The following is a 27,985-nucleotide window of genomic DNA, read 5'->3' as shown; positions in this document are numbered from 1 at the left end:
GGACTGGTAGAAGATTGAGAGAGACCAACGGTCATGCTGAGAAATAAGGAAATGGAAATGTGGAAACCATGGTTAGAGTAAAATTTAAGAATTTAAGAACTTGGAGGTGGTAGAATTTTATGTGATCAAATCCAACATGTGGCCTAAATGGAATCAAGGAGAAATAAAAGGCCAAGTGGTAATTAAAAAAAAAAAAATTAGGACCCAGGGTTGGTGACATGTAAGGCAAAAGGAAACTAGTAAGAATCATCCTTGCAAGTTTAAATGAAAATTCAGGACAACTTCCTATTCTGATGAAGCCCTTTGGAATCAGTCCCATGGATGTGCCTCTTCTGCTCTTAATGAGTAATCAATTCACTCAACAGATATTTATTGTATATCTACTATGTACAAGACACTGTTTTAGGTATTTGGGATCTGTTACTAAGTCCTGTATGTGACAGTACCAGTTTATAATATTAAAATATTAACTAACTTGTTTTATACATTGTGGTATGAAAAACAGTCTTATACTATTTCAATTATGTTCAAACCATTGAGTTCCTTAAGACTAGGGATTATGTCTTATTCATCCTTGTATGCTAATTACTAAACGTAGCACCTGGTGCTTAATAGATATGTTCATGAAATGTGTGAATTATGGAAACTGTTGAATAAAGAACAGTAATTCTGGAAGGTTTTTACATGGAATTAGTAGCTGGCTTTTTTTTTAAAGGCAGTGGCAAAAACAATACTAAAATTATATGTAATATTACAGAGCCTTTTAATGAGAAAGATACACTTTTGTATCACTGACTTCTATATTCTTGCTATAAAGGCAAAATTTAGTAAAGATTATTAAATGTAATATGAAATTATTTCTCTTCTGTTTTATAACTTTATCCATGTAAAGCAAAGAAAATCTCTAATGTGTGTTTTTAATAATGCATGGTATCATTGTAATCATTATAATGTGGGCCTGATATTCTTTACTAAATACAGACGTGAACCTTTTCTTACCAACAAGGAATAGGCCCTATCGATTCTGTTGTCACTCAAGTACTTTCTATGCTTTAATTATCTTCAAAAGTTTTATAAGAAAGAATAAGAAAATAGGGTAAGGTAGCTTCTTCGTAATTTTGCTAGGCATAGATATAACTCTGTGAACAAGACTATATTTTTTCCCCCAGTTTGAATCTATGGTGAATAAAGCTCATATTTTGTTGAAATTTTATATTCAGCTCTTTCTAGATATCACTCTTTTTAGAGTTAAAAAAAAGAACTTTTTAAATTATCAAGTTGTGTAAGATCGATTCTTAATTATTGCTGCAAGAGTGACAACTTCATTCAGGTATTACTCATGTTTTCTGTTCATGAGACTCCAAGGTTTAAGCTCATTTATTTCTTCACAATTAGAAAATTAATGTTTTAACTATACATCTAAGAATGCTGCTTACTAGCAACTATTTCTATCAGTTTCTGACCCTTTATAATTTTAATGTGTTCTGAATTTTTATAATATTTTGTGTAGTTTTGAGCTTACCTCACAAAACTTTTTGTATAAGTCACTGCTACATATATATAGTTGACAAATATAATTTAAGAACTTTTATTTTATAAAATATAAATGAAAAATGATTCTAAAATTCACAAACTGAATGTTTAGCTCAACTTGCTTATCAAGAAAACTGATGTAGAAGGAAATGTAACAGATCATAGTATGTTTATAAATAAAACATTTGATTAAGGACATGTCATTCAGGAAGTTGAATTGATTAGTGAGAATCGGGGATTTTATAGGCAATCACATGTGAAAATAAACACTGGCTCTTAATGTTATAGGCTCATTTTTTAGAGAAACTAGCTGGGTTTTTGAGAATTTGTTCTTCCCCCCCAAAAAAAAAATTTACACAATCTTTCTGGTGCCATAGCACTAGTCTTAAAAATAGTGATGTTTGAGTAACCTCCTTTCTTCCAGTAGCATGCCCTATTTTGTTTTGACTTAACTTCAGTGCTAATTGCAGTCTAGAATTCTGATTACACAAAAGTACCAAATTCACAGATTTTCTGTTTAGGCTTTGATGAACAAAAACTAAGATTGGCTGACTTAGAAAATATACTCAAGTTTGTATCCTTCCCTTGTTCTCCTCCCTCAGTTTCTTTGTGAGCCTTCCTTGTAAAGGCACTTTGAGGATCTTCCCTATGAGATCTACTTATTGCTTTGTTATAGTGGGACCTCAACCCTCAATCAGAACTTTTTACCTTGTAGGCTAATGTAAGATATACTTGATACAATTTATTTAAATCTTACTACTTCAATGAAAAATATAGTGTTATTTCAGTAAAGAATATAGGGCTTATATTAGTCAATGAGAGTACACTGTGACCTCTTTGATGACTTCCTCTTAGTTTTCAGCGAATAAAAAAGCAAAGAGGAGGGATTTTGTTGATAACTAAATGATAACAAAAATATACTTATTTTTAAGTTGTATTTTTTAATTTACTTTAAACATATTGTATTGAAACTATATTGTAGTGCATAGTCAGGTTTGATATAAACAGGATAATAAGGAAGCCTTATGTTTATTTTAACACAGAGCGCAATAGCTTTCATGCAGTAAATTCTTAAGATAGCCTGGAGTGTGGGTTTTTGATACTCTGTTTTCACAGTATCAAGCCAGGGAAACTTAATTATTTCCCGGAAGTAAAAGGAAGATTTCCAAGTATTAACAAATCTTCTGCCAAATCCCTACAAACTATGAAAAATAAGTTGTGTTTTTGATGGTATAACACTGCAACTTGGGGTTATGACACTTAGTACTAGATTCTCTTTAGAGTAAACGTAGAGATTGAAAAACCACACATTTGGATTGAATATGAACTTTCTATCACAATGTTTAAAAATGATTTTTATATTGATAACCACCCTCGGATGCATTTAGAAATAAATTAGTAAGTTTATTTATTAAATCTTTATGCTGTCGTATACATTGCCTTATCAGGCTAGAATATAATCCATTTTTGGTATCAACTCTCCTCACTTAAAAGATGTTCGATGGAGAACATAGCTTCAATTCTGGCACATGGAAACTAGGAACTCTTTGCCTAGAGTGTATGACAGTTTGAGTAATGAATTGGTGACAGATTCTGGATTTATTTTATTGATTTTCAACTTCGTATTAACTAGATGTTTTTATCTTCCTTCTTATGAGTAAAAAATTTTGATAAAATATTAATGTGCATGTATTAGCAGAAAGTTTGCCTCACTTTGGCAGGTCAAACTTTACAATTAGTGAAAGTTATGTACTTAAAGCGTCATTCTCAAATCTCAAAATTCAAAGTAAATAAGGTTATACCATTCGTTTTAATTATTTTTAGAGTACTTTCATGTTTCTAGAAACATTCTGCAGGGTTTGAAGAACAGAAATGCAAAAGAAAAAAGGTATAATAAAAATTTAATAGATAAACTATTATAAATTTTAACCCACTATGAACGCTGAAATCAGATAAATCTCATCTGTTTTTTCTAGTACAACTTTAAGTGTGTTTTTTTCCCTCCCAGGACATTTATTCAGAGCAGCTGGGGATCACCTGTTTAACCTGTCCACAGTGTCGAGTGCCTTCCCAGTGGTCAGCCACCCAGTCTTTGGTCTGCATTCAGCCAGCTCAGGGCATTCAGAATTTGGTGGTTTGGGGACACTTGGTACACCCACAGCCTTAGCTGCACATCCCCAACTAGCGTCTTTTCCAGGTAAACATCTGTTACAAACAGTGTTCAAGGAAAGGAGGAAAGCTTGAAAATGTTCAAGCAGTAGTTTGGTAATTAACTTGAACAAAAAGAATAGTATTATGCCTGGTATATTAAAGCTCTTGTGCAAGAATTAACTCAGTCCTTTTTATCCTGTGCAAAAAAATAAAACACACTCTGTGTGCTAGGTGGCAGCACAACTGACTAGGTATTCAAGTGTTAAGCTAGAAAAATAGGCATCTGCCACAAAAGTGAGTAATTAGGCCAGGTTTTTCTCATGCTTTTTATTGAAGTAGAAAAGTATATGTATGGGAAGTATAGAGTTTGATTAATTATTCTCAGCTTTATTTGATTTTTTAAAAAAATATTTAACTTACAGTGGAAAACTGCAGTCCAGTTCTTATAATGAATACACTTTTGAGTCCTCATTTCTCTGCATTTATAAGTAAGATGAGCTTGGCTCTTAAATTTCTATTTTTTTCATATTTCATTAAAACAGCCATAGATTTGCACCACTTGTGTGGCAGGAAGACCAGAATTATCCCAAATTCTACAGATTATGAGGATTCAGGAGTTCAGTAAGACACCAATTAAAGCTTAATTTAGACAAACATGCTGTAATTTCTCTTGTTATATTATTTTGAAAGTCTAAACTTTAATGTGTTTCCTGATTAACTTTACCTTAATAAATTTTAGTTAAGGATGCATGATTTACTGTTATAGAAAGTAGTTTAAAAATTAGAGCATAATTCAGAGACAAGTAGATCTGAATTTAAATCTGGCTTTGTTACATTTTAGCTGTGACCTTGATTGAACAAGTAATCTGACCTCTCAGCCTATTTTCTCATCTGAAAAATGAGAATAACAATAAAAATAATAATAGTATCTGCCTCTTCGGGTTCTTGTGAAGATTAAAGGCAATAAGCCATGTTTAGTGCTGAATGCAGTGTTTAGCACACCTAATTAGTATGTAATTGGTAACCATCATTGTTTTTATTCTTGTCGAGTGTTTCTTTAAAAGGAAACAAGTATCTTGTTTGAATTATATATGTAGAATGGAAAGTTGGCTAAGTATATATTTCAAGTACTATTTCTTAAGTCATATTATTTCTTTAATTCAGAGAGGAGATAGTAATGTGGCTAGAAAGTTAAAACAAAGTCTTAAACTAAGTCTTGACATTTGCTTTAAAAATACTAATAGGAATTTATTTCAGTCAGTTTTGAGCATGGTTGCTTAGCAAGATGAGTATTCAATAGGTATTTGCTGAAATATAGTATTGCTGAATAAAAAATTAAAATAGATAATAGTAATATAGATAGTTGCTAGTACCTTAAATTTTAAAAATTGTTTTATCATAGTTTATTATATTTGATATAGTTTGATATATAAAGTATTAATTACTTTTGAGCATTTCTAAACCACAATGTAATTATTGTATAATTAAAATCAAATATCTTTTGCACTGAAAACATGGTTAACAGGTGTAAAGAGTTACTCATCTCAACTTCAATAATGTTAATACTTCCACTGTATAGAAAAAAATTTTGATAACTTCCCTAGCCTACATAAACTATTCACTCATTCATTTCTTATACAAAGTTCTTTGAGCATCTACTGTGTTCTGTGCAGTAGGCCAAGCACTGAGGAATATACTAACATAGTATATGTTATGTTGCTTATAGTTTTTAGGAGATAAACAGACAATTACAAGACAGAGTCTTTAGTGGTAAAAGTATGCCTGTATAAGCATACTTTTTTGCCAAGTGAACAGAGACTATACCTTGTTTTAAAGGCCTCATTTGTTTAAGTTGTACGTTTTGTATAACTTAAATTTAAATTTCCTATGATTAGTTTTATTCAAAAGGGTAACCAAAATGCCAAAAATTTTAAATCACCTACTAAATAGATGAAGACACACAGGAAGAAATTACTAGGAATTTTAAATGAGAAATAGTTTATTTTTAAATATTATCCACTTCTAAATGTGTCTACATTTCAGATGACTAAATCAACACATGCAAATTACTTAATGGATATTAGTATAGTAAAGTTTTTTATATTGAAGTAGTATTTCACGGTAAGTTCTTTTAAAACATTTACAGTTTTTAATCATTATATTTTTATATTACCGTGAATTTTCATGAAGTATCTGACTCTATCAAGTTTGAAAGATTTTTAAATTCTCCTGTCTTCTATGTTCAAATTGAGATTCAGTATATCCTCTGAAATATTAGAATCTTTCAGTTGAATATGATTAATGTTTTTACCATGCAGTTACTGCCCTTGAATACATTTAGAAATTCATCATGTGCTGGTTTATGTGATTCTTATTTTGTATATTTCATTTTATCAACAAGCTAGTTTGTGAGTGGCTAAATTTTGTTTTTTTATTTTCTTAAATTTGGAAGAGAAATAAGCTCATCACTTGTCAAAAATTCCGTTATTTCCCATGAATTATTAGACATTTATGAAGCTTGTGATCAGAAGCACTATCTTTTTCATCTTTTTATTTAATTGATCTTATTTACTTGTATTTTTACTCATGGTGTCACCTTATTTATAACGTACACATCTTCCAGTTGTGTTTTTTTCTAATCCCTATTGTGTGCTTATTTACCATTGACATTCTAAGTACATTTTTATGTTGTTTCTGAGTTTGATTATGTCTAAAATATTTGAGTCTTATTACACTTTGACTGCCTTACCGATTTGTGGGTTGTTTACAAAGTCTGAACGTTCAACTGTAATGCTTTAATTATAGACTCTATTTTAAATAATATGAATATTTCAGGAAACTGAAGTTTCCTTTTTTATCAGCTATGTAGGACGTAGTTTTCAAACCTATAAATAACAACAGATTCCAGCTGTGCTAATACAAGCCCCAAATACATAGTTTTTCTTCCTATCTACATACAGTTCTTTCATCTAAACAGTAGATAAATGATTTATGGTTTTGTATAGTTACTCTTGGTTCAGTTCCCATCATTCAGCCACTGCTGAATATACATTGGTGTCATTTCACTAGCAGTGCCTTCCTGCAGTGCAGAAGAATAGCTTTTGCAGTTTTCTGCTTATACTGTTTTTTAGACCTTTCAGAATGTCAGTTACCATGAACATTTCACTTTTTATTAAGCTAAACTTTTGTCTTTAGCTAATGAAGGTGCACATCACTTAACATCCTATTTTTAATAAAGAGATATTCCTAGAAAAGCTTTAAAGATCATATAATACAGTACACTGACAATATTGAATTTTTCCCATACTATATTATTGGGGTTTTTCCTCTAATTTTTTCGTGGTTATCAAGTCAATAAAAAGTATCCTATATCTCTTGGAAGATTAGCCTGAAAGGTAATAACTGATTTGGTAATCTAGCTGGTTAGCCAATTGGAAAATATTCTTTCCGAGATTTTACATGGGGCAATACAAGACTGTCCATTGGGTTATTTCAAATTTCCTCTTAATCTTCACCCTTCCCTAAATAATGTATTCTATAAAATTTGTCTTCTCTCCTTTTCTAAAAGTTTTAACTAAAAGCCACTGTTTGAATATCTAAATTGCATTTGATGATTTTCTACCATTTAGTCATTTTACATTGATAAAACATTGTTATCTGTAATTTATGAGAGGAAGTATAAATAAAATTCAGGCTTTCTTCATTAACTTTAAGGGGAGAAACTATAAATCTTTTATATTTTAATGTGACTTAACTTGTTTTAAAAATCTTCTTTGAAGCACTTTGCATTGCTTAGACACCCCCCCCCCAAAAAAAAAGGCTTACTGATTTTGCTATCTCTATTGTTTTGAGTATAGGATGTTTTCTTCCAAAAATGCATTTGAGATATGCTGGATTACAGTGGTCTTTGTATTATTATTTAAACCACCTGATTTATCAAAGCCAGCTTTATATTGTATGTAATTTAAGGAAATTCTTAACATAGGTTGTAGATGGTAACCTTAAATTCTAAGGTTTTAAAGTAGATTAAAATAGTCTTAAATATTGTTTCTTTACTAATTTAGAAAAATTATGATGTAAGTCATCAAAGAGTCAAATAGTTCTTTAATATTCCAAGTTTCCCATTTTATTTTTAAAACCATAGACTACTTTTGTTCTTCATAAATTTGAACTCAAGGAAGCTGCTAAGTGAAGATCCTTGGATACTGTCTTAATGAGCAGAATAATGAGTGTATAACTTCTAATCAGCTGTCTTATAATTAGAAAGATGATCAGAACTATGTGTAATTCAGCAATTCTGTTCCAAGATGAAATTTGAATTTTTTTTTCAGGAATAAAATATAAAAAGCACTGTTAAATTAGCTAGAAAGTTAATTCAAATATTTTTGCTTGTTTGGTGTTTGACTTTGAGGTGCAGAATGGTGGCGAACAACAGATGTTCATACGCGTGCAGGGGCAACCTTCTTTCCACCATTACTGGGAATTCCACCACTGTTTGCTTCTCCAGCCCAGAATCATGATTCTTCTTCATTCCATTCGAGGGCTTCGGGAAAAAGTAATCGAAATGGTCCTGAAAAAGGTATCCATGTTAACTTTAAGTGAAGTACTACAAATCCTCCATTTCAATACCTATTTTTAATAGGGTTCACATTTAGTAACAATTATGGGGCATTGTGCTAGACACTTTCACATTGTCTTGCTTAATCCTTATAATAACTCTTTGAGATTGGAAGCATTGTCATTTTGCAGCTAAGGTTAAATAAGTTATTCAAGGAAGCGCTGTTTACATGTTGACATTGCATAGCAGAATTTAACCCACGTTTTCTAACTCCAGACTCCACTGCTTTTTCCTCTGTATCTCATTACCTCCTTCATGTTCACTCAATAAAATATATTACTTTTTCTGTAATTAAGCATTAAATTAATTAAAACTAATATGTTAGTATGCCTTTTTCTTTTAAATTGTCATTAATATTTCATAGTTGATAACTGTTGTTAGAATACATTTGCAAATTATAATAGCATTTTAGATGGTTTATTATTACCTTTCTTTTCACTTAAGTAAGTGTTTGGGGAGTTTGCTCCGAAAGGGGGAATACTCGCATTTAATTATCTTTCTAAAAATTTTTTAATTGAAGTGAAATTCACATAAATGTAAAATTAACCATCTTAAACTGAACAATTCAGTGTCATGTAATGCATTCATAGTGTTGTACAACAACCACCTCTATCTAGTTTCAAAACATTTTCATCACCCCGAAAGGAAATTTCATCCCCATTAACTAGTTTCTCTCTATTATTCCCTCTCCCAGTCCCTGGCAACCACTAGCTTGCGCTCTATCTCTATAGAGTTACCTGTTGTGAATATCTCATACAGAGGGAATCATAATTTGTGTCTGACTTCTTTCACTTAGCTTAATGTTTTCAAGACTCATCCACATTGTGGCATATGTCATTACTTCATTCCTTTTTATGGCTGAATAACATTCTCTTGCATAAATATATTTATTTTTACTTTCAAGGTGTAAATGGGTCAATAAATGGAAACAATACATCGTCTGTATCTGGTATCAACACATCTGTACTATCCACTACTGCTTCAAGTTCTGTGGGACAAACTAAAAGTATAAGCTCAGGTGGAGGAAATCGAAAGTGTAGTCAGGAACCAAACAAAACCCAGCCTTTGGATGCTAGAGCTGACAAAATCAAAGATAAGGTAAGTTGTTCTTTGAGGCACAAATATATAACAGATCGATATAAGTGTTCTAAAGATCAAACCACCTGAATCTATGGAATAACTTTTTATGAATTATCAACTCCTATTTTTATAGATATTCATTTTTGCGGGGTGGTTTTAGTATTATGCATCTAAAAAATTAAAACTGTCAGCACCAGTATAAATAATACAAATAGTAGTCATAGATAAGATTTATTGAGAACTTAACAGAGGCCAGTTCTGCTGTAATTGCTTTGCATATAATATCTATTTCAATCCTCCTTATACCCCTACTGAGGTAGGTACTATTATTATAAACTCGGAAAAAGAGCCCCCAAATAGTTGGCCATTAAGTGGTCAGGATTCAAAGTCAGGCAGGTTGACTCCAGAGCCCATGCTTTAGGAAAACAAAAACAAAAAACCTTTCATTATGGAAAATTTCAAATATACACAGAAGACAGAATAGCATAATAATCCTGTGTACCCATTATTCAGTTTCAACAGTTACCATCTCATGGCCAATTATATTTCATCATAACCCCAGCTGAATTCTCCTTTTCTCCTTTGCCAGTTGGCACTATGTTAGACCTTGTCATTAGAGGGTCCTAGAGACACGCTGGAAGAGGAAAATGCTTCTGTTCCTGGTTCAAGTGTTTTCTTCTTGGTCTTATGCTGTGGCTGCCAGTGGGTGGCTTCCTCACCAGCCGGCGGCTACTCTGCCAGTTGTGTTCAGGAGACCCAGTACTGTATACTGTCTAGTGAGTGTCACTGACATCCCAGCAGGCAGCTTATTAGTGAGTTTTTCTGGGATGCCAGTGGTTGGCTTTCTAGCTAACTTTACTGTCACCCCTGATAGCAGATTCCCAGCAAGTTTTTCTGGCACTCCAGCAGGTGGTGTCTCCTGTGTACCAGCCTTGATCTGTGATACCTCAGTGAGCTTCTCTGCCATCCAGTGGGCAACAGCCACATCCTTTCCAACAAAGTCTGAAGTTCAGCCTTGGGTGAATGAGGGGTTGGAGAAGAAAGACCCTCTTCCGAGTTTATTTTAGTACTCTACCTCAGCCATACAGGAAGTGGCTCTTCCCTACATCGGCTATTCCGGTATTCTTCACAGGTCTCTTTCCCTCTTAGTAGTTCATGTTCTGTTACTAGTTGTTGCTTCCTTATGATAAAATTTCGCTGTTCAAATTGATCATGTGGTTTCTGCCTCCTGACTAGACCTTGTCTGCCGTAGAAGCAGTATCAGGAGTAGGGTGGGTATGCAGATTGCACACGGTAAATTCACTCCAATATTCTGGTCACTCTGAGCCTTTGGATTTCCTCTTCCACATCATGCCAGGGAAGCTGTGACATTTCAACTTTACTAAGTATAGTTCACCACTGTGTCCAGATTTCATTCATCCAACCAAGTAAGCTGAGATACCTCCAGCTACAGGAACTACCACATTATATCCAGAATTTCTAGTAAGTGCATCTGTATCGGTGAATTTGGTCTGCTCCCATTGGGAATTTCTTCTTGAGAGAGAAGTCTTGGTTTATTCTGAGTTAAAGCCTTCCCATCAACTGCAAACATTTCGGAAACAAAGATAATAACTAGAGCAATGTCTTTTCGTCTAGATTTTATAAAAACCACTTTCAGGGCCTGATTTTTCTGGGGGAAGAGAGTCAAAAGTTTGTGATACTGTAATACCACTTTCTCCATGACCTCAGCTATAATAATAAGGGAATTGAAAAGCTTGTGACACACCACAGCACGAGCAAGGTATGAGTAGTCACTGATTTCAGATAGCGCTGATTTGAACTTTAAATCTGAACAACATGCCTCCCAGGCTCCAATTTTTCACCCCAAGGAACTATTTTATCAAACTTTTCTTTGTCCTTTCTCAAGACAGCATTGAGCTCCATATATTTTCCAGGATCAGCTAAACGAATAAAGGTTTCTTCCCTTTTGCCCAGCATATTTTATAGAAATACTTCCTCTAGATCTTTCAGTTCCCTCTCAACAGAAGATAAATGTTTTCCAGCACATAGCAAGACATATGAGGGCCTGGGGGAAGGTCATCTGGTGAAGCCTCAAAGCCTAATGATAGCCATCACAAAAATTCGACAGGACTCTATTTAGGCCCCAAGACAAACATTTACTTTCCTCTTCAAGCCACCCCACTGAGCACTTGAGCAAATGTGATAAAAGACTCCTGGTTGTTTCCTTCCAGGGACACAGGTTTTAGGGTCATACTTTCCACCTGTTCCTCTTCAACTGCTCTTTACTCTTTTCCCTTATGATTTGTTTCAAGGGCATTCACATTAGTACGAGCTACAAAGGCCTGTCTCTGTACTGCTTCTAGCTTCTCTGCACACCAGACGCTGTCTGAAAACACCACGCATTCCTTGCTCCCATGGTACTTTGAAGCAGGTCGTAGACATAGTATCATGGAATATATTTATATCTATATGTATTTCTAAAAGTTAAGCGTCCATGTTTTTAAACTTAACACTATCCTACCTCTTAGAAGTAGTGCTAAATCTAGTAACATCTAGTATCTCTAGTGCCTCTGTAAGGTACAAGGCAAGACTTTGGAGGAATGGATTTGAAACAGATCGTGTCCTTAGTTCTAGTAAGGAATCAGTATTGACATTCCTAAACAAAATTGGTGCTGTTAAAGTAGAAAATATTTCCAGGAGCAGGTATTAAAAACTTGCAGAGGTACCTCTTTAATGATATAAAGAAATTCCAGGTACCATAGGGGTGTTGATTTACATCTACATAGAAGTAACACTAGAGAGAGATTGACTATCAATGTGAGGGATACTAGAACTTAAGATTTCAGAAGTGTATCTTTGGATAATACATGGTCTGGAATGAATTTGCGTTAGTAGGTTGTTAAATGAAGATGAAGTGAGTTGAAACTGAAGAAGAAAATCCTATACTTTTATTACCCAATGTTTTTCAGTTTTAAAAACTTAAAAAAAAAATTGCTTCATCAGCCCTCTTCATGTGTAGTTTGAAAAATGTTCTTCAGCTGATTTTGATAATCCCTCCTGGGAGGCAGGGTTACTTATCTCAGTAGTACTCATTGAAAATCATTGATTAAGTCCAGTTCCCTCTCATAGTGTACATGTATATTTAGAATAAATATAAGTATTTTAAATTAAACAATTAAAGTAAGTCAACACAAGCTAAAATATACTAACATACAGCCTGTTGAGAAAAAAAAATAAGACAATTCAAGGTTAAGTTCCACTCCTGCTGCCATACAAATTATTGTTACCACAGCAGCTGTAACAGTCTTTTAAAAACATAAGTGATTTTTTACCGTTTTAAAACATCCTGTGTTACCACTCTGTCTAATAGTTTCCTATCCCACTAAGAATAAAATCCTTGCCATGGCCCATAAGACCATGTGTGGTCTCACCCCTGCCAGTCCATCCAGCCTTATTTCCTACTGTTCTCTCCCAGGTTTCTGTGCTGTAGCAGGTCTAGCTGACTTTTCCATTCTTTGAACATGTCAAACTTGTTTCCAGCTCGTGGCTTTTGCCTTTGCTGTTTCCCCTGTCTTGAAAGGCCCTTTTATGTTTCTATGACTGGCTCTTGCTCTCCATTTAGGTCTCAGCTCAGAAGAGTCTTACCTGACAACTACATCTAAATGTCCATCCAGCACACACTGTCTACTCAATTATCCTGTTTTAGTCATGGTATTTATCACTGAAAAACCCTTATTTATATTGTTTGTTGATTCTCTTCTCCCTGTTCCCATGAGAGCAGAGTTGCTGTCTGTTTATCACACCCTCGTATCCCCAGAGACTAGAGCAACTGTGCCTGGTACATAATAGCCTTGAATATGTATTTGTTTTGCTATTGAATGTAAGAAATATACAGTGAAATGAAAGTTCAAGGAGAGGGTTCTGAAAAGCTTTCCCAGGTTGGTTGGGGGGTGGAGTTTATTATTAATAAACTCTCCTTTGATCATTTTTTTATGAACCTAAGAAGACTCATTTTTAAAATGTATAAATGACAGAAAAAAGACAGACTACCTAATTGTGAGCAGGCAAAAGGACCACCCTCACCCCCCACACATGTTAATAGGGACCAAGGAGATGGAATTGGTGATATTGAAATTCATTTTTCTCTAATACTTGGACTTGTCTACTCATGTCTACTTTTTTTTTTAACATGGGTACTAAATTTGTTACCTTATAAAACACAAACCCTTTGCACACTGTCAGAGTATGCTCTGCAAAGACCACCTGCACCAGAATCACATTAAGGGCTTGTTTCATACAGATCCCTGTGCCTGTTTGGAATTGGGACCCAGGAATCTGCTGGTTGCAGCAACTTCTGTGCTGAATATTATGCTCCCTAAAGCTTTAGAACCCGCATCTCTAGACCCACTCTTGGGGAGTATAGGACCCATCTGTCATGCTGCCTTTAAATTAAAACTACACAGATTACTTGGACATTGAAATAGGAGTTTTTTTTTTTCTGCCAAATCACGGTAGCTCCCTCATTCCCTTTCTTACTTAGCTTCTACTAAATCCGAAAGTGATAACTTTGGATTTGACTTTCATAGTCAAATGAAATGACTTTCATAGTCTTGCTATACATGCTTAGAAAACTCCACAGCAGATTTTGGTTGCAAAGAAGGAGCGGTTTCTCTGCCAAATAAATGATAGGCTTAATGTTATTATATTACTATTGTTTCCCTTTAATCTCTACTTTGGTCTTTCTCATCCTTTGATTTCCTTTATTCCAATTCACTTTTTGCTTTACTGTGAGGGAAGAAGGTAGCTCAGGGAATGATGGAAATATTAGCTTATCGAAGGGTGTGTCTGTGGAGGAAGCATTACAGTTGCTAGTTTGGAGCAGTTAACACAGTACCATGGCAAACAGAATATAACAGGAGTGACTCTCCTCACTCATGTATTTTATATGATTTAAATCAAATTTTAGAAGACACGAAGGAAAGAGTGTAGGTTTGCAATCTGTAACTACGGCTTCAACCTGGCATCCTGTTGTAGAGGTGTATTACTGTCTTTTATTCTCCAAACCCAGTAGTTATGAAAGGTTGTATTTCTATTAAGGCCATAACTTTTCTAATTTGCTGCTTTTGTAATTTATTGCTGATTTTTCTGTATCTTGTTCTCTATTTTATCTACCAGCAAACACTGTAGAAATGTTCCTAAGTAACTTTGGATTGTACTCAATCTTGTTGCTCTGTCGTTTTGACATTTCTCCTTTATAGTCTTCCTATTGGCAGAATTTTAACTTTTTCATTGTTATATAGTTATTAGTTATAATTCATCTCATTATTTTTCATCTCTTTATCCACTACCATTGTCTGTCCTTTAAACACACAACTTTCCTTTTATGCGACCAAATGTCCCTTTCCAGCTTTGGATTTTCATTGTCCTATAGGATTTTAAATGTTCCAGAAATTAATCTCCTTCTTTATCATATTTTTCTATCTTTTTGATTCAGAAATATTAAAAAACTTAAATTCCTTGACCCTAATTAAAGCAGCCCCTTAAGCCTTTTTCTACCTATTTTATCTTCTCTCCAGTACTTTTTACTATATGGGATTATTTGTTTTGAAATTACTCTCTGTCTAGTCCACCACCACCACCACTAGAATGTAAGTTTCTTGAAGGCAGAGGCTCATCTTAGACTTCACTGGAGTCCAGCACCTAGAAAGGTGTGTTTGGCTACTGATTCACTATTTGCACAAAGAAAGAAGACTAAAAGCTAAATGTAGAACATCAGTGTATGTAACCCTATCATAAATTGCTCTTTTTAATCTGTCCTACATTTTGAAGCATGGCAGTCATATGAGTGTGTATATATGTATACATATGTACATATATACACACTATATTGATGTTTTCAATATTCTATACAGAATACTGTATAGCATATTGACAGAGTTTATACTTTTTACTGGAGAATTCCTGTCAGATAAGTTAATTTGATCAGTTGGTTGAATAAATACCCTTAAAACATGTGATTTTTTACTTTTTTCTAAAATGACATTTTAGAAAAATGTTTTGAGATTGAAAATATCATTAAAAAATTAAAAGAGCATACCTCTTACTGAAACTTGAATTTTCTCCAAAAATAGAAGTCTTTTTAAAAATCTTGTCTTTATCCAGAAACCAAGGAAGAAAGCTATGGAAAGTTCTAGCAACAGTGATAGTGATTCAGGCACATCATCAGACACATCAAGTGAAGGCATTAGTAGTAGTGATTCAGATGATCTAGAGGAAGATGAAGAAGAAGATCAAAGTATTGAAGAAAGTGAAGATGATGATTCTGATTCAGAGAGTGAAGCACAACATAAAAGTAACAACCAGGTAGGTACAAATCATTTCATTGGCAATATCTACACATTATTCAAATTTAGGAATTAACTGTCTTATCTTAACTCTCAAAATCTATAAAGTTTAAAGTTAATCATTGCCTTTAGTTCTTCCTTTTGCATAAGAAAAAAAAGGAGGTGGTGAAACATTTTTAAAGGAACATTTTGTGTATTTTTTAGTGAGTTTTATATATCTATTGTAAGTCATTAGGAACACTTTTTTAAGTACCCTTTTTTTCCTCCATGTTTTACTCCTTGATGCTCTTTGTTTTCATAGATGTTAAGAAGTTGCCTTTTAATTTGTATTTACAGGTGCTATTACATGGTGTTTCAGACCCAAAAGCAGAAGGACAGAAAGCAACTGAAAAAGCCCAGGAAAAAAGAATACACCAGCCATTACCTCTTGTGTCTGAGTCCCAGACTCACTCATCATTCCAATCCCAGCAGAAGCAGCCTCAGGTTTTGTCACAGCAGCTTCCATTTATTTTCCAAAGCTCTCAGGCAAAGGAGGAATCTGTGAACAAACACACAAGTGTAATACAGTCTACGGGATTGGTGTCCAATGTGAAACCTTTATCTTTGGTAAATCAAGCCAAAAAGGAAATTTACATGAAACTCATAGTTCCTTCTCCTGATGTACTTAAAGCAGGGAATAAAAATACCTCTGAAGAATCTAGTCCTTTGACCAGTGAATTGCGTTCCAAACGGGTGAGTTAAAAATTATTTATAGAAGAATTTTACTATTATAAAAACAGCTTTTATATAGTCTTATACAAGTTTAAACTGAATTCTACTCTTATTGTTATACTTTCTTAGTCACCGGGAATAGAATATGCACATCAGAAAACTAAATTTCTCTGATTTTATATTTACATACACATCTGTTGAATGTATTTTTGGCAACACAGTCTTGTCATTTTTCCCCAGGTTTAATGATTTAGCAGTAAGGGAAGAAATATGTTTGTATTGGACATACTTTACAATTACTTTTGTTTAAAATCAATGTTCTTTTTTTTCTAATATTAGTATATTCTTTTTTAAAGAAATGAACTCTTGAGTCATTTACCTCTGTAGTCCTATAATTTGTCAATTTTAAGTATAAAAATCCTTTATAAAGAATGCTTTTCCTTTACCATTCTTAATTAATTATACAAAATACAAAATATTTTTAGTAACGTTACTTCTATAAACACCAGAACCACTCTCATCAGAGAATTTTTTTCATCTTTATTTTCTTGCTTTTAGTTTTATATTATAATATTATATAGTCTACAGTCATATGTCCAGAAGAATTCTAGTAATTAAATAACCAGTGCTTTTTATTCTAGAACTCACCCAGACTAGAGAAAAAATATTATTTTTGAACACAGTCTCCTGTCTTTTGGTTATACAAATTATCAGTAGGCATCCTAATCATTGGAAAAGACCTGTAGAGCACTTACTGTTTTGCCAGCCATTCATTGTTTTAAGTGCTGAACATGCATTTACTCATTGGATACTAACATCTGTAAGTGCCACTAATAATATTATGTCCGTTTTCAGATGATCAAATTGAGATTCATAAGACTTACATAACTCTCCCAAGATCACACTGCTAGTTGGTGATGGAGCTAGAATTCAAACCTAGGCAGTGTGGTACTAGAATCCTTGTTCTTAATCACTGTGGTATGCTGCCTTTCTTTCTCAAAAAAGTTGCAATGTCCTTGTCCACTGACTTTTATTTTACAGTGAAGAATTTCAGAACAAGGTCAAAGAAAAATGACTTGAGCAAATCAGGCTCTTTTGAGAATCTAAATGAGTATTTCTCAAGACTAAGTGTACATTAGAATCACCTGGGAAACTTTAAAAATGAACTAACCACCTTAGAACAATTTAAAATCAGGATCTCTTGTGTTGAGACTGAGGTATTACTTGTCTAAAAAGCCTCCCAAGTGACTCAAATGTGCAGCCAAATTTGAGAACCACTGATCTAAATGGAATGACCAGTGGTATCATAGTATCACACATATGAGAACTTGTAATGCATGGGTCAATCATAAGGAGTTATTGGCATCACATTATTGACTCTCCTTGAGAAATTAAGCAAATTAAAAATCACACTGGGTTATTTTAATTTTTCATTAATATATATTCCACTTTAAGACAAATGAATGTATAGAGCCACATCGAGTTACTTGCATTATGAAAGTTTTCTTAATTTTTTCAGAGTTTCTTAAATTCTTATTTAAAGATTTTCATATGACTGCCTATTAGAAAGTCATTTATTAAACACTTGCTTATTTAAATGTAGCCAAGCTAGGCTTTCTACACATAGGATCTTATGTAATCCTTACAAAATTGTGTCAGATAAAGGAACTAAGGCTCAGAGAGGTTAAGTCACTTTTCAACATCATATAACAAGTTAAGAGCAGACAGGTTTTAAACCAAGATCATTCTGATTTCAAAGCCCATGATTAAGATGAAATAATTTGGTGTTTCTGAAATGATAATGGTTGTTAATGGGAAATATTTTATGTGAATGGGCATTCACAGTAGACTCAACTCTCAGTGACTTTATCTACTTTTTATTGGTATCTACTATTGAGTTAAAGGATATTTTTAGAAATATTTCTCTTATATCAGTTCTCTTTCTTTATGTGACAGTCTAACAGAATTTTGCTTGATTTCTTATGATAGTCTCAATTGTTTCATGCTTCCTGCTATGTATCTGGCTCCCACACTAGTCTTATGATTTTCTTCAGTGTTATTTAATCATTGGATCCTTTCATACCCTTATACTGTAGACATTTAATTTAAATCAATATACATTAATCATATATAAAGACCAGGAGTGAAAAATCTTTATCAAGTTTTGCCTAGTGGATTTTTTATGGCCTTACAGAGACTCAGGTAAGAACTAGGGGAGCAAGAGCTTGGTGGTAGGACAAAGCTTCGAACCTCTCTCTTCTCATACTTCTGTCACCCAAGGGGATATCTTAAAGTAGCAGGACACTTGCTGCTATACAGGTCTCTTTTTTCTCCCCTCCTACTTTATGTACACCCCTAATATCAAAAAAGATAGCATGTTTGCTGTAAAAGAGTTACTGATACTAGTCTTGGGATAAAATACAGTGATCGTTGGTTATTTTCGAAAACCTTCAGATGTCAGCATATGAGAAGTGATTCTTCAGAGTTATAGAGTGAGAAACAATTTCAAAAAATTAAAATAAAATTTAAAACTAAAGGGAAAGTTTTTATTTTCATTACTCTTTTGATCCTATGTATTTGGAAGGAATATTTACTACCTATTAAAAAAAGAATACAAAATGATTATGTGACAAAATTTTGTTCTAAGAAATGAAAATACACTAAATTTTTCTGCTGAAAATTTAAATCAGCATATGTATAAAATATGAAGTATAAGTACATTATATGTATACTCACATAATATAACATAAAATATTTGTTTCATATAAATATTAAGTAAAATTATATTAAATTATCTTATGTAAAAATTTTGCCATAAAATTCTTTTAAAAAGGTAAACACAATTATGTAGTATAATATTCCATATTTTATTCACTGAATAAATACCAATTAAGCAGTTTCTCTTTGTGAGGCATTGCTTTATGTATCAATACAAATATAATGTGACAGTCTTTGTTTACAAAGTACTAACTTAATTTTCTAAACAAATACAGTGAGGATAAGTTAAATAAGATAAAGAAGTTTATATGGGGATTTCTTACTGCTTATTAGTACTGGTGCTTTAAAATATTTAATAAGTCATTCTATATGGCATTCCATCTGCATTTATACTTGTGAAATAACCCACCACAAGGCTTTGCTGACTTGAGTGTTAACAGCCCAGGTCCAATGCTGACAGTACTGCTGATTTTAATTTCAAGGCAACCATTTTCATTACAGAATTTTACCTTTCAAAATTCAACTCTATTTCTATTAACTTGATATTTTAATCATCCTATTTCGGTTTGTTTTTTTATATTTTAATTATACAAATTTAATGAAATTCATATGATGTTATTCTTTTCATGAAGATTCTGATAGCCAAATAATTTTTTGTTTCTTATTTACATATGTAAATTTTATGGCTTAATGGTTTACAAAATAATTTTTCCCAAGGAAGGTATAATTTTTCTAAACTATTTTCTAAACTCTTTCCAATGTTAATGTGCTGAAGGCACTCAAAAGTGTATCCCACAGAATGTTGAGCCAGCCTTCCCACTAACCTCAAATCATGATTACTGTAGGTAATACAGGATAGAATAAAAGGGGGTATAAAGGAGCTCAAGGATAGAGGCAATGAGTACTTTGGGCTGGGACAAACATGGAAAGCTTCTTGGGTTGGATTTTGAAGAATGAACAGGATTTCATCTGCTTGAAATTTATTAGAGGAAGATATTTCACGCAAAGAAAATGGTGATGGCAAAATGTGGAGGTGGTGAAAGTATGACATGCACAGAGCATGGCAAATAGTCCACTTGGACAACAAAGGTAGTAAAAAGTAACTTGAGGATCAGATTTAACTGTTTAGGGTTTATAAAGTTGGCAATGATGGAAGAGGCACTAAAGGTTTTGACCAAAGAGCTAATGTAATAAAATACGGCTTATATAACGAGAGAATTGGCATTGGCATATAGCATATATTGGGAGTTGGTTAGGAAGAAGTGATAGTACAGCTTAAATTTGAGCAATATTTCAATGAGAGAATCCAAACCACGTAGTAATATGGCTGACTTGGAAAAAAGAAAAGTAAAAGATGTTTTGAGAGTTTCAACTTTGGGTTATTGAGAAAAACGGGAGCTGTAGTAATAAGAGGTGGGCAGTAAGGAAACATGTTTTGAAGCAGAAAGACTAATTGAATTTTTAAATATATTATGTCTAGCAAGATTCAGGAACCAACTAGTCATTATTGCCACTACTTTTATAGCACTTGTATATCATGATTTAAATTTGTATATGAGTAGCTGTGTCAGATACAGAAGGCAAAAAAAAAGTAATTTTTGTTCTTATGATACATTATTGTTTTGTTTTTTTTAAACTTATGTTTCAACAGGAACAATATAAACAGACATTCCCAGCTCAGTTAAAGAAACAGGAGTCATCTAAGAGCCTGAAGAAGGTTATTGCAGCTTTGTCAAATCCAAAAGCAACCTCTAGTTCACCAGCACATCCAAAACAAACATTAGAAAACAACCACCCTAATCCTTTCTTGACAAATGCACTTTTAGGTAATCATCAACCAAATGGAGTTATTCAAAGTGTCATTCAAGAAGCTCCTCTGGCACTTACTACCAAAACTAAAATGCAGAGTAAGATTAATGAAAACATTGCTACTTCAAGTAGCACCCCTTTTTCCTCACCTGTAAATCTGAGTACAAGTGGGAGAAGAACCCCTGGCAATCAGACAACTGTCATGCCCTCTGCCTCTCCCATACTGCATAGTCAAGGGAAGGAAAAAGCAGTTAGCAATAATGTGAACACAGTAAAAACACAGCATCACTCTCATCCTGCAAAATCTTTAGTGGAACAGTTCAGAGGAACAGATTCAGACATTCCTAGTAGCAAAGATTCTGAAGATTCAAATGAAGATGAAGAGGAAGATGATGAGGAAGAAGATGAGGAAGATGATGAAGATGATGAATCTGATGACAGCCAATCAGGTTATTTTCTATTTTTAAGTTTAAAGTATTTCTCTAAATGCTATGTGAACCAAAACATTTTAAAGAGGTTCTTAATTCACAGACTGAAAATCATTGTCATTCACTGTGTTTCACACAGCTATGCGCCTTTCTATAATGAGTGGTAAAATACAGGAATAATTGAAATTGGAAATCCTAAATTAAGTTCTCAGCTCTGTTATTCATTTAACATTAAACAAATAACTTTAAATTGAATATAAATAATTCATGAATTAAGAAATTCAGGAACTTGCTTCATTTTCATTTAATTCATGACCACTCATTTGTCCTTTCTTTTTCATCTCTTCTGCTGCTTGTTATATTGTATCACTAGATATTTTGAATAAAGGTAAAATTGTAGTCACAGTGATTCAGAAAATACCAAAAACCTATATCCCTATGAATATTTGTTAGCAACACAGAATGTATTTAACAACATATATAGAGTACCCCCTGATTTTATTTTGATTTACTTTCTAGTTTTCTTTTTAATTTCTTTTTGTTTTATTTCCTCTTAACTCTCCTTCTTGTTCCACAGAAGATTGAAAACATAAAATATAAGATAGCTTAAAATTTAAATACAAAGATGAAATACATATTATGAAAGGTTTTGGATTTGTTCCTAGTCAGCCACAAATCCAATTGTAAATTTTCTATCTACCAATATGAAGAGGAAAATATAGTCAATTATACAATTTAAAAAGTGTCTATAAGGTAAAAACAACCTATTTGCTCAGGGTAAGAACAGCTTTTCCTGATATTTTTCCTAGGGTTCCCATAAACACAACTTTGCATGATAGATCATGGATATCAATATTAATCACTTTCAAAGATAATTTTTATAATGAACTTCAGTGTCGACAGCTAGTACTACACAAAAAACAATTCCACAGAAGCTGTTGTTCTGGGAACGATTAAGATACAGTCCAAGTATTAGTCCTGTGTTATCAAGTTTAACCCAGAAATAGATTTTACATATCTATAGGAATGGATGCATTTATAGGACTACATTGCTAGCATGAACTTAAATTATTAAATCATTAAATTATTCCCCACAATTATTTCTGTAATCCTAGTCTTTTGTAAAGCCTGAGAAACTTGATGAAATCTTGCAGCTAAATAGAATAACTGTAACCCCCAAAGCCAAACATCTCCCCGCAAAAATTGTTTTCTTTGGCCTCAAAGCCCAGAAGAAAGGATAACGATAGTTCCAGAGTTCTCTTCCTCATACTGAACCTAGTATGCTTCTTAAGCTACTAGAATCTATTAATTTAAATAATCAATTCTGTTTCCTCTATACTTTGGCTTCTTTATTAAATTAAAAGTGCTTTTGAAACCACTAAGCAGAAACTCATCATGTGAATACTGTCATGTGAGAAGAACTGTTTTATGATTTAAGTTTTATAATTTGAGTAAAACAGTTACTTTTAATGAAGAATTTTGAGGATTTATGGCCTGCATACATTGTACTCAAATAGCTTTTAAGATAGTAATTTTTACATTTACTCTTCAGAAAAGTTGCTCACTTGAGTTCTCAGTCACAGATGCTGATTCCTGAACTATTCCATTTAGATACAAACTGCAAACTGTTGGTGATTATCTAGTTATAATATACAAATGCTTCTTTTACTTCCCAGAATCAGATAGTAATTCAGAATCAGATACAGAAGGATCAGAAGAGGATGATGATGATGATAAAGACCAAGATGAATCAGATAGTGATACTGAAGGAGAGAAAACTTCAATGAAACTGAATAAAACAACTTCCTCTGTCAAAAGCCCTTCCATCAGTCTCACAGCTCACTCAACACCTCGTAACCTCCACATAGCAAAAGCCCCAGGCTCTGCTCCTGCTGCCTTATGTTCTGAATCCCAGTCACCTGCTTTCCTTGGCACACCTTCTTCCACACTTACTTCAAGTCCACACTCTGGTACCTACACTTTATTTTTATTATTGTGAAGTAGAAGTCAAACCATAACAAGAATTCTTATTTATACAGTGTGCTGGGGATGATCTCACTGGAATCGAGGGCTAGATTTTAGGTTGGCTAAGAAAGGTCAGCGTGTATTTTCAAAGGATATGACTCATTACCATTTTTATTCTCTGTGCTTCCAATTTAAGAACCTGATTGATGGCAGCTTTTGAGTTTGCATACTTTCCTGTTTTTGTGTTCAGTTTATGCTTCTAGAATTTAGAGTTTGACAGTGGACTTTTTTGTAATTTATAAAAATGAGCTCAGTTGGTTACTTAAGGTACAATTGCATATCTGCCCAACACATAGCCAATGTCATTTGTATTAGTGAGTTAGCATTATTATTCCTTTAACATGCCGTATCTTTTTTTTCTATTTGACCTTTTATAAACTTGCAGAGGTCTTCATTAAAAGGTTTTACATTAATACTCCCAAATTAATCTCTATTCTCATTCAATAGCTAAGAAAATATAGATGTGTATAGTAAAATATTATATTGTTTTACATATTTCACTGTTTTCTTGAAATTTTCTAGTTTTGTTTTCATTTGCCACAAACCAATATGATATCCTACTAATATAAGATGTGTGCATTTGCATTGGTGAAGCTTGATCATTATTTAAGAAAAATTTTCCATATAATCATAATCCTATTCTTTGTACTCTAGATTAAGTGTTTTTGACTATAGATTCATATGGCTATAGAAGTTATATTATTTTAAAATGTATGATCCAGATATTGAAATTTTTCAGCATCTTAAAACTCATATTTTCAAAGAAAACAACTGTACATAGTTTTCCAGAACCTCTATCTGCTATTTTCCTCCTACTTCTTTAGCCATTTCATTAATAATAAAATGACAGGAAAGCTGTATATTTTTACCTTGCATTGTCTTTTCATTAGAGAGGAATACTAGTTATTCTGTCATGCAGACCAAAGAAAAAAGAAAAACACCCTTTACTTTATATACAATGTGTTTTGTTGAAAAGAATCTAAAAATAATGCACAAGTTGCAGAAATACACTAAATAATTCAAGTCATTAAGATATATTATTCAAAGAAAAGTTTCAAAACTATCAAAAAGTTTTCATGTATGTAAACTAATCTTTTATGTTAACTGGTTGAATTTTCTTGAAGGCACTTCCAAAAGAAGAAGAGTAACAGATGAACGTGAGCTGCGTATTCCTTTGGAATATGGGTATGCAAAATAAGATATATCTTTATTCTTCCCCCCACATATTTAGGCATGTTTGATTTCTCATTCTCTACTATTAATAAGAGAAGTGAATATACTGCATAGTTATTTGTTAGAGCAGAGGAGCAAAGCTGATATATCTGAAGTTGATATACCAGAAAAAAAATTAAGACTAACTTCTGGGTTTAGGTATGACAGATGGGAACATATGCATCCAGGTGGGAATATGACTGGAACAGTCACAAGAGCAAATCATTTGGCAAAGAGCAGAGACACAGTTAAGAGTGTCAGAGGTTTTTGTGAAGATAGATTTAAAGGAAGGTGAAAGCCACTGTGGGCGGAACTGAGGGACTTGAGCAGAGTTTGGCTAAAATGGTTGAATAGGAACTGAGAATTTTCATGATCCCCAAAGAGCAGAGAGCCAGGTTTACTGTACTCTTCTCATTTAAAGCTTTTCAGCTGTAAAAAAATCAGTACACATTGACACATGTGCCTGAACATGTCCGAATACCCAACGTAATGCCAGTATGATCTCTTAAAAAATTTAATGGAGTTTAATATTTGTAAATTGAGTCCTTGATTAATTTTTAGTTGAATTACTTAGCAAAAATATCTAAATTATTTTAATAGTAAATGTATCTGAATTGCATGACTGGCTGTTTATATTTGTTTTCTTTGTATTTTTCATGTTTTCTAAAGAGCATGTGTTCTCAAACTTTTTTAAATTTTTATTTTTAAAAGCTTTCTTAAAATTACGTATGTGATAACCCTCATTTCTGTTATGTGTAGCTGGCAGAGAGAGACAAGAATAAGAAACTTTGGAGGGCGCCTTCAAGGAGAAGTAGCATATTATGCTCCATGTGGAAAGAAACTTAGGCAGTACCCTGAAGTAATAAAGGTACATACTTTTCACCAAATGACACACATTTGGTGCCTATTAAGCATGCTTATGGAAAAAGAAGTACACTCCTTTCTCAGATAAAGTTCCTTGATACAAAATATTCTCTTGTATGGGACCAATGAATGTGCTTAACCTAAATTGATCTCCTGTAAATCCATAGCCCCTTGATAGAATATGCAAAACAGTAGTGTCCTGAAGATAGCTATACATCAGAGCTGGGTTGTAATTATTAAAACCTGAAGTGGAAAAATATGTGATTTTTTCAGTATCTCAGCAGAAATGGAATAATGGATATCTCAAGGGACAATTTCAGCTTCAGTGCAAAAATAAGATTGGGTGACTTCTATGAAGCCAGAGATGGACCGCAGGTATCCACTTTTTAAAAAGTACAGTCTTTGAACCAAAAAGTAGTAACATAACCTAAATGAAGTAAATTTCACTACACTCTGGAGCATTGCCTTTTGTTAGTTAATTCGTGTAGCTATACATATAACTTTGTGGTAAACACTCACAAGACCTCAATTTACTATATTTCAGTAACGAGGAGCTTTGACATTTTTTTCAAATTTCTTAAGTAAACTTTTTCCTGTTTGTTAGTTCTGTCATTAATTTTACAGTTTATACAGGTATAAAAGAATCTGTATGTTCATGAGAAATATAGGAAAACCTTAATTCCCTGAAAGGTAAACAGTTTTTTGAAAATTAATTTGAATAGGAAAAAACATGTTGTTTATAAGTCAGTCCAAGAGAGAATAAATATGCCTTCGTTTTTGGAAGGATCTTGTCCATTTGATTATGCCATGCTACATGATTCATTGTCACAAGTCTGATAATTTTTGATGGGGGTAGGGGGAATTCCATAATATTAAGTGAGTGAAATTTCTGCTTTTTGCAGAAATTGAATTTTTAAATAATTATACACATTTCTGAAATAATGACCACAGCTCCCTTTGAGTTTGAGGATTAAGTACACAACCTCACCGATCAGCGCAAAGAACTTACCACTGAAACCTTGTTTCTTATATGTGTCCTTTAATGGTTTGCCTTTGTTCCTTACTTAGATTCAGCTACATATGCTTATTATTCCCTTTAACTTTATTAGCTCCATTGAAAGAGGTCATAGCTATGGACTAAGGAGACCTAGATTCTTGTTAACCCATGAAATAGTTTTGTGATTTCAAACAACAAAATAATGCCCACTTTTTCTTCAGTTTCTTTATCTGCAGGATAGAGACAATCATAATTTTACTTCTGCCTCATAGGATTATGGTGAGGTTAAAATGAGATCATACGCATGAAAATGTTTCAAAAGGTTAAAATGCTCAACCAACTGAAGTTGTTATTTTCTTTTTTGATTGAACCTTTCTCTCTTTTGGCCCATTATAATGCACAGAAAGATTTTTTCTGGCAATTAATATTTTCTGTTGTGAATAGACAGGTTTTTCCATACTATTTACCCTTTAATTTTATAGTTATAGAAATAGAAGAGGCCTTCCTAATTCTGCAGGAAGTTCATTTTGAGAGCTCAAAGATTAAGGGAGTTTTCCAAGATTACACAACCTCAACCAGGCAGAGACATAATTGAACTCAAAATTTCTAACAAGTGTTCTTTTGCATTCATTGTGTAACCTATTTTCCATTGTTGTCCATGACTTTTTATGTCCACATCCACTTGTTTCTTTACCAGTAATTCTAAAATGCCAAAATATATTCATCTGAGGTTTAACTTATTTATGGAAATATATTCTAGGATTTTTCTTTTCTAAACTTAAAAATGTGTCTAACTTGGACTAAATTTGTCACCAAACAGATTCTCGGAATTTTAGTGAACCACAGTGTTATTTTACGCACTCCATATATACTAGATCAGTTTTTAAGTCACAAAACATATTAGAAGGCAATAATAATTTTATTTAAAAATTCTCATTTTTTAAATCTTTTGATTTTCATGTTATCATAACCTTACTTGTTTCATTTAAATATGCTAAAGATATCTTTATGTTTTTAAGTTCAGTAGAATTTTATTCTGAGAGGAAAGCTAATTGCTGTCCAATACATAAAGGACTTTTAGTTTTTTATCAGTGATAATTAGACTTAGTCTATAAAGCCTTATTAGGCAGAACAGATTGTTCTTTGACATCCACTCACTTTTTATTAAACATAATCAGTGTTTTCCAAAGCATATTGTCTTGTTGAGAGATCACTTCCAATCAAGGAAATATGATGAATTACTAAATCCAGAATGTGTTAAGCTGCCAACATTTCAGCAGACTACTAAGGGAAAATATTAGCAATTTTGACTGTACTTCTCTTGGTTAAAAAATAAGAGTAAGTTGAATTCATTTCAGGATACTTTTAGAGAACAACAATTAAAGGTGAGTAATCAAAACAACATTTAGTTAATTAATTAGAGTTGCATATAGTTGAAGAACCATATACTTTTTTATTGTATGATCAATATGTATAAGCATATAGTTAATTAGAA

General features: G+C 32.9%; 1 protein-coding gene across 22 annotated transcripts in view; it reads left to right on the top strand.

Moving 5' to 3' along the window:
• Nucleotides 1–27,985, top strand: part of BAZ2B (bromodomain adjacent to zinc finger domain 2B) — a 398,760-nt gene that overhangs the window by 279,383 nt on the left and 91,392 nt on the right. For 13 of the 22 annotated variants that reach the window (XR_007478277.1, XM_033421795.2, XM_049712004.1 and 10 more), the window contains 10 exons: nucleotides 3,542–3,730; nucleotides 8,096–8,263; nucleotides 9,207–9,400; nucleotides 15,545–15,745; nucleotides 16,063–16,458; nucleotides 20,807–21,413; nucleotides 23,069–23,362; nucleotides 24,542–24,602; nucleotides 25,389–25,497; nucleotides 25,767–25,868. Coding sequence is in view for 21 of the 22 variants with exons in the window: in XM_033421795.2 (XP_033277686.1) it covers nucleotides 3,542–3,730; nucleotides 8,096–8,263; nucleotides 9,207–9,400; nucleotides 15,545–15,745; nucleotides 16,063–16,458; nucleotides 20,807–21,413; nucleotides 23,069–23,362; nucleotides 24,542–24,602; nucleotides 25,389–25,497; nucleotides 25,767–25,868 (2,321 nt within the window). In the remaining variant the exon portion in view is untranslated. The remainder of the gene's footprint in view (nucleotides 1–3,541; nucleotides 3,731–8,095; nucleotides 8,264–9,206; nucleotides 9,401–15,544; nucleotides 15,746–16,062; nucleotides 16,459–20,806; nucleotides 21,414–23,068; nucleotides 23,363–24,541; nucleotides 24,603–25,388; nucleotides 25,498–25,766; nucleotides 25,869–27,985) is intronic. The other 9 variants (XM_049712011.1, XM_049712015.1, XM_049712009.1 and 6 more) reach the window with 7 other exon arrangements.

Source organism: Orcinus orca, chromosome 7 (assembly GCF_937001465.1).
Source record: "Orcinus orca chromosome 7, mOrcOrc1.1, whole genome shotgun sequence".
Classification (NCBI taxonomy): domain Eukaryota; kingdom Metazoa; phylum Chordata; class Mammalia; order Artiodactyla; family Delphinidae; genus Orcinus; species Orcinus orca.
The sequence above is the reverse complement of the archived record's forward strand: the minus strand, read 5'-3'. Positions and strand labels throughout refer to the sequence as shown.